Source organism: Amblyomma americanum, chromosome 7 (assembly GCF_052857255.1).
Source record: "Amblyomma americanum isolate KBUSLIRL-KWMA chromosome 7, ASM5285725v1, whole genome shotgun sequence".
Taxonomy (NCBI): Eukaryota; Metazoa; Arthropoda; class Arachnida; order Ixodida; family Ixodidae; genus Amblyomma; species Amblyomma americanum.
The window spans coordinates 87393034-87400623 of record NC_135503.1 but is presented as its reverse complement, the minus strand read 5'-3'; the positions used below and the strand labels follow the sequence as shown (position 1 = coordinate 87400623).

At 43.8% G+C, this 7590-nt stretch overlaps 1 protein-coding gene across 1 annotated transcript; it reads left to right on the top strand.

The window, feature by feature from the left end:
* The first annotated feature begins 473 nt into the window (after positions 1-473).
* LOC144097911 (neprilysin-1-like) lies at positions 474-2719 on the top strand. Its single transcript, XM_077630513.1, has one exon. It carries the CDS (start codon positions 474-476, stop codon positions 2475-2477), a length of 2004 nt encoding a protein of 667 aa, XP_077486639.1. The 3' UTR covers positions 2478-2719.
* The last annotated feature ends 4871 nt before the right edge of the window (positions 2720-7590 follow it).

Sequence of the window (7590 nt, the reverse complement as noted above, 5' to 3'; positions counted from 1 at the left end):
CCAATCAGAGAATTTCTTGACAAAGAAACCTGAATTTTCTTCTGAGACGTCAAGCAAATTTCGCTCGCATTTCAATTCTTTACCACCGGTGGAGCGTTCCACTACGATAATTTGCATGCCCTTCGACAAGGGCAAATCTCGTTGCCTTGAACCGCAAACGTCAAACGTAAAACTATACCTTTATGTATAACACAATGAAAGTAAAAATAACACATGTGTTTTAGGCCGAAGCAACCTAAATTAGGTTTGGCCCTGCACAAGGACTGTCTTGTACTCGTGTTTCACAATTACTCGAATGCGCGGAAGGATGCTTACCCAGACTTTAACCTTTTCATGCCATAACACAGCACTTCCAGGTCGAGTAATACAAAGCTTTTTTTCGTCTTCAGGTGAGAAGTCCTCGTGAGACCTTCGGGAGCAGCGCAGGCGTGTTCATGAAGGGGTTGCTCCCGAGCCTCGTTGTTATAGGCACCATGCTATTTGTCTTAGTCGCCCTCTTCTTCCTAATCCGCACGACGACACCGAAAGTAAAAGACGGCTTCTGCGTGACAGACGACTGCCTTTTCCATGCAAGCCTTCTCAAAGAGACTCGAGGGACGAAGTACGACCCCTGCAATGACTTCAGCGCCCATGTATGCTTCAACTGGTCACCGCCCAAACAAAGAGAAGACATTAGAGATTTTGACACGTCCGCGATGGTGGACATGGTCTACTCGTGGCTTCTGGACCTGAGCACAACTTTGCAGGAAGGATCCAAGGCGTTCCCCGTGGCCAACAAGGCACTGGCTATGCTGGAGTCTTGCATGAGCAACGCTTCAACATACGGAACAGACTTGAAGAATTTTCGGGAATTTCTTAACAATCTCAGTCTGCCTTGGCCGAATCCACCAAGACAAGATGTTGACGCGCTAGGCGTGCTCGTCAATCTGGCCTACAATTGGCAGGCTCCTTTCTGGTTCGAGGTGAGAGTGTCCTTGGTGCGGAAAGGTGCATTCAAAGGTAGGCGCAGCATTATTTTGGCGCCAACTCATCTGATCACCCTCTATCGCCAACAGCACCGCGCGGTCATAAGAGAGGGAAAAGACGCCTACTTCAAGTACTGGATGCACTTCTACGTAGCCCTCTTCGGCGACGCCAAATCAGCCAACAAGAAACGGGCGCTTCAGACGGCCGCAATCGAGGGCGACATTTTTGACACTATCTACGAGGCGTTACACATATCGCCTAAACACTCGGCCGTGTTCCTGATAGAAGACCTCGAAGTGTACACTGCCCACATAAATTCCCGCCGATGGTTGCAGCAGTTGCAGGGCGCTACCGCCTTGAATCCCAAACTGACTTCTCAAGACGTTGTTGTCACGACCAATGTACATTTCTTGAAAACAGTGGCCAACCTGTTCAATAGGTACACCAACGATGATATCTTGGATTTTCTGGGTTGGCAGTTCGCCCAGCACTACGCGCCGGTGTCTGACAGCGGCCTTCTGGTGGCACGTTACGGCGACCGCAGGACAGCAAGAAGCTTGCGACCCGCATTCTGTGGATTCCACATCGAGGTGCCTTACAGGGTGCTCCTGCTATCCTTGCGCTTTGCCTCGCGGCTGACGCAGAGCGACAAGGAACTGGTCGACGCCGGCTTCGACCGCCTTGTGTCGACGGCTGTGTACTTGGTCAACGATTCCACCTGGTTGGACTCGGAGAGCAGAGCCTTGGCCACTGACAAGATTCGCGCTGCCAGTTTGCGGCTGTGGCCTCCCGCCAAATTTTTCAATCATACAAACCTGGAGGAGTTATTTCAAGTATTTCCGGAAAAGCAACCGTCCTTTGGCCAATACTTCATAAAATCGCGCCAGAGCTTTCGAACGATCTGTAGAAAGCCGGAGTTCGAAACAATCCTTGAGATGCCGGAGAACTTTGGCCTGCCTTATTTCGAGTACGATTACGTAGACAACGCCGTAGGTGTCGCCATCGGTGCGCTGAACCGCCCATTATTTTACAGCAAAGGCACTCTGGCCATGTTCTATGGCGGGTTTGGCTTTTCGGTCGCCTTAGAATTGGTCAAGGCGCTCGACCAGGAGGGACTCCAATGGCACCCCGACGGGCGGCTGGTCGACTCATTCCTCAGCGCGCGCTCGCGTTCTGCTTTCGAGGATAAAAATAGGTGTTTTAACAGAAGCGAGTTACGCCGTGGCAAGAGCGTATTTCCTGAAATACCGGCGCTTCAAATAGCTTACTCCGCTTTCCTGGACGCAGCAAGTGAAGCCGGGAACACAACGCAGATAAGTGCCGAGCTTAACGAAGAGAAGGTGTTTTTTATGACCATCTGCCACATGACGTGCACCCGGCAGGACGTCAAAAACCCCTTCTCGATTGACTGCAACAAACTTGTGCGCCACTCTACGCCTTTTGCCAAGGCATTCCACTGCCCGGAAGGCTCAAGGATGAACCCGAAAAATAAGTGCAGCTTTTTCGACTGATATGCGAATTTTGTCATGTTAGAATTTTTGAAGCTTCGCGACGTCAGTGGGGGTTAGAATTTCATTGCATGCCAAAACATCGACTAATGTGTTCACGCACTGTTTTTATTCCAGTGTTTGGCATCTTGTGCAAACCATCAGCGAGCGGTGAGAGCTTTGGAGAACTGTGGTGATTTTCATCTCTTTTTTTTTGTTTTCACGCATCTTCTTGTGATTTGCTCTCATAAGCATTTTCAGATTTTACGATAGGTTTTCTCTCCGGTATCAAATGACGACCTGGATGATTTTGGAGTAGTCATAACCAAAGTTGGACTCATAAATTTGAAATGTCCCTCTTAGGAAAGGGAACCGAGGTGGTTACGAAGGTTGCATACGTGGCCTTATTTCGTCATGAAACGGGGACAATTCTCAAAATCTTAGTTGTATTTTGCCCATACAGTTATTGCGGCCAAGGCCACAAAACGAGGCACAATTTTTATGAATACAACTTTGGATTTGCAAGAGAGCAGACTATTACGCTGAGATTTCACTGCAGCTAGGAAATGGTAGCGGCTCCTTTGCGAGTCGTTGTTTTCACAGTATATCACTTCAACTCAACCGCATTTCTAATTGCCGTAGATTGCTTGTCTGCTTTGGCACTCTATAGTCATCCGATTGCATTATCGGTGCATCTAACTGTGGATTGCAGTGATGACCGTCATGTGTTTCGCGTGATTTTTGGGCTCCAAATTTTTCTTTTGCCACGGAAAGTAGGACATATATAAAATAATTCACAATAAGTGCCATTGTAGTTCTTATTAAAATCGTTCTCTTTTAACGCATGGTTGTATTTGCTCTTGGCTCCTACTTTGTGGACAATAATGGTTTTTGTTGCTGCAGCAAAAGAAACAGCAGCAGTGAAACGCATGCAACAAAATGAACACTAATCAAAGTACTGGACTGTGTTTCTTCCAACTAATTGTCATCTGCCTGCAGAATCTCTGTGGGGCCTCTTTGTAGCTAACGTTTCTGCTCCTTAGTACGGCTTCTGTGTTGAAGCTGTAGATGAAATTTTATTAACAGAGGGAAGAGGCGGAGACCTCACCGAAACGACAATCTAATTGTCACACTTTCCGATATTTTAGTACGGCTGACTTGCTCTGCCTTTTTCGCGCATTTACAATTCCTGATTTTCGAAGCCACAGCCACGATCCAACATTTTGTGAGCGGTATAACATACAAGGAAACCTCGCGTATAAGTACACAGGCCCAGTTGTTCGTAATTACCCTCGCTTGCTACTCTACTGAATTGTAAGTACCACGTCACCACGGTATTATTTGGGCACAACATTTAAGATGTCGAAATTCAGTATTCTAAAGAATGGCACGGGATTGTTTAGACCTGGGTTTCTTGCATGCATTCTCTGTTTTGCCAGTTTGACGTGCTGTTCTCCGTACAAATAATATTTCTACCATTCCCTCCATTTGGTTTAAAGGAGACACTGAGGGAAAATTGAACTTTGCTAGCTTTGATCTGTTTTTGTTCTATCGGCAAAGCGTATAATTTCAGTGTGAATGGAGCGTTTATAATCTGGAAAGTTAAAGTTGTCTTAGCCGCATTCCATTTTTTTTCTTGAGTGAAGTAAATCATTTCATGTTCAAGGACGAGAGACAGATACAGACAGGGACGGGCGACTCCTCCTCGCTTACGTCTCTTGCCATTGTGAGTGGTGAAACTCCCCCACACGGCGCACACGGCGAAGAAACTGCGGAGGGGAGTAGTAAAAGCTTTTGCTTTTAAAACCCTCAATCGGTGGCATAATTTTTTAAAGCGAAAGCTTTACTACTCCCACCTGTAGCTTCTTCACCGTGTGCGCTGTGTGCGCGAGACTAGCCATGAACTGAAAGTAACCACGTGACAGCTATGACGTCACTCAGCCGGCGCCGCCGCCGAAACCGAGCGCTTGCGTCTGTTTCGATAGCCCGTCGGCGTTCATTGTGTTCAATGGCGTTGGCGTTGACAATGCTCTAGACTCCGATGACTTTGACGAATGGAGGGGCGCATAACTGTCTCTCTGGAGCAGTGGACACCTCAGTCGCGCTTTGAGGTACGTGACGATGGTTAGAGAGCTATGGGGACTGCAGGCCTTAGCGCTGACAACTTTGTGGTAAACACGTGGCACTGCAGCATCAGGCCGCAGCGTTCATTGGGTAACCAACTTCTCGCGATCAAGAACAAATTTAACTGCCAACTCCCAGGGTGACAGGTTGGGCGCGCTGCCTATCTAGTGAGCGGAAGGCACCCAACATTACACACGCCAAGCTGCGTCTAATTGTCTGATACACCAAAGCTGTCGCTCTTTAACCAGGTTCAGCAGCAATTGAACCGTAGCTGAATTTTTTCTTGGTGTACATGCACTGCCGCACAGAAAACAGGAATAGAGCGACCTGACCCGTTCAAATGAACATTGGATACCGAAGAAATTTCTCCCCTATAGGCAGCAGGCACCAGTAGCAAAATGGCGCTTGGCACTAAAGTAATGATTTCCAGGATAAAGTTTTCATTGCGTTGGTAGATAGCCAATAAATATAGCGAAACTTACAATTAAAGGCAGATGGATATTTGGAGTTTTACCGTCCGAAGACATGGTTGTATAGATGATTGTTACAAGTGAGTTTTATTTGGAAAGCTCAAAGCGTACCGCAAAATGCTCTACGGTGGAGAAATGTCATTCAGGGTTTCTCATACAGATTACACTTCTTCAATGTTGTTAGACTTATATGTGTGATCAATGTATAATATTGTACGAGTAACTGAAATTTCTACGTAATTTGAATGATAACTGTATGATAACTTTACACGCTTGCATGAGAAACCATATGAGGTTACTGCATCATACAGGTTCTTTCACTAGGGAATGCATATACAACCAGCAGAGCGGTTATGTGATTCAAGTTTAGTAACACGTGAAATGACACCTACCAACGAATGCGAAACCTTATAAACACATGGTTCCCAAAAGATATTAGCAAACAATGACTGTAGGCCTCACTTCAGCAGCGTAACGTATAAGCAGAAGCCGATAGTTGACAACGTTGACACAAAACTTGTCATTTCATACCGGCACAAGACACACTCAAATTTCTGGAGGTCAGCGTGCTTAGTTTTCATAAAGCATTATATTCCTTTTGTACTGTGCACTGAATAATTCTGTTGGTCGCATCCTTTTCATCTGCGAAAAAATGCTTCATGACTCAAACGGGCTAGTTTCTTATTTGTTTATTCATTTATTTATTTATTTTTTTATTTATTTATGAATCCTTCAATCCCAACTGAGATTTTAGCTGGGTGGTGGTCATTACGACACACATTTCCTAGGCAACAACGGTGAAATATACCAAGCGTAAAAACTTGAACACAAAGCATCAAATGAAACAGAATAAATTCATGGCAAATAAAACATGCAATGGTTAAACAGGAGGTCACAGATCATGGCGGGAACAAAAAAGATTTAGAGAGGGAAGCAAGAGTGTATTATTATCTAGCTTATTCTATTCAGTAATTGTACTAGGAAAGAAGGATTATTTACAGCAGTTATTGCGAGTAGAGTAAGGACATATTGTTAGGGCGTGCCTGTGTCGTGCAGCGCATCCCGTAGGAAAGGAAATTATATGTGAAATGCCTTCCTTTGTAATCACATTTGATTAACTGATATAAATATTTTTGGCGCGAAGCTCTGTTTCTGTCGGTTAGAGTTGGAAGTTTAGCCTTATTTAAAAGTGCTGCGATTGAAGTCGCCCAACGCTGTTATAGATGAAGCGAATTGCTTTTTTAGATGTTCAATCTAACATGTTTTTGAGTATAGGGGTGCCAGATAATAGCCGAATATTTTATTGCAGTAAGTACTATTGATGTATAGGCAAGAAGCGGAACAGCCGGTGTGGGCAGTTTTAACGCTCGCCTCAGAAAGAAAACGTTTTGATTAGTAGAGCTAGTTACATAATTAATATGCTTCGCCCAGCTTAGATCTTTGAAAATCGATACACCAAGATAATTAGTGTTCAGATTCCGATAAGAAAGCATTAACAGTTGAGTACGTAAAATTTAGAGAGTTCTTTTTGCGAGTAATTTGAATAAATTCAGTTTTTTGCAAAATTGACCTCGATTTGCCAGTCTTCACACCATGAAACTATTTTTTGGAACGCCTCATCCAACCTGTATCTGATCTCAGTATTATTGACTTCAAAATAAATGACGCAATCGTCTGCGTACAGCTTAACCTTAACCTCAATGTTATTTACAATGACGTTCAGGAATATCAATAATAAAAGGGGACCAATAATGGAGCCTTGCGGAACGCCAGAATCAACTGAAAGCTTAGTGGAACTACGATCTTTGAAAGAAACGTACTGTTGCCTGTTCGAAACATAGGCTGATATCCTATCTACAAGCTGCGTATATTTTATTATTATATCTAGCTTAAAAACAAACTTTTGTACGAAACTTTATCGATTGCTTTTGCGTAGTCTACAAGAATTGCGTCCATTTGTTAACCTGAGCTAACTGAAGCTGCGAAATCATGTACGGCAATTTTTAGGCGTGCGCATGCGGAGAAACCTTTTTTTGAAACTGTACTGTGCACTCGATAAAATATGAAAAGTGTCAAGAAATTTCCAGATATATTTGTGTATTATAAGCTTAAGAAACTTACATGATGTTGAAGTTAAGAAAATGGGACGATAGTTTACAATGTGCGCTCTGTTACTTCTCTTAAGAAGAGGCATGATTTTAGCTTTTCTCCATATATATATATATATATATATATATATATATATATATATATATATATATATATATATATGTGTGTGTGTGTGTGTGTGTGTGTGTGTGTGTGTGTGTGTGTGTGTGTGTGTGTGTGTGTGTGTGTGTGTGTGTGTGTGTGTGTGTGTGTGTGTGTGTGTGTGTGTGTGTGTGTGTGTGTGTGTGTACATATACATATATATATTGTGAAACCTAAAGAGCATAACGTTTCAGTAATAAATCAGGAATGCCGTCACCCCCGGGTGAATTTTTTGATATCTACTTTGAGAAGTAAGTTTAGTATAACTTGTTCAGTGATGAGAATGCCTTGTA

Excerpts from the sequence above, each read along its gene's own strand:
- LOC144097911 (XM_077630513.1), top strand. The coding sequence starts at position 474 with ATGCTATTTGTCTTAGTCGCCCTCTTCTTCCTAATCCGCACGACGACA.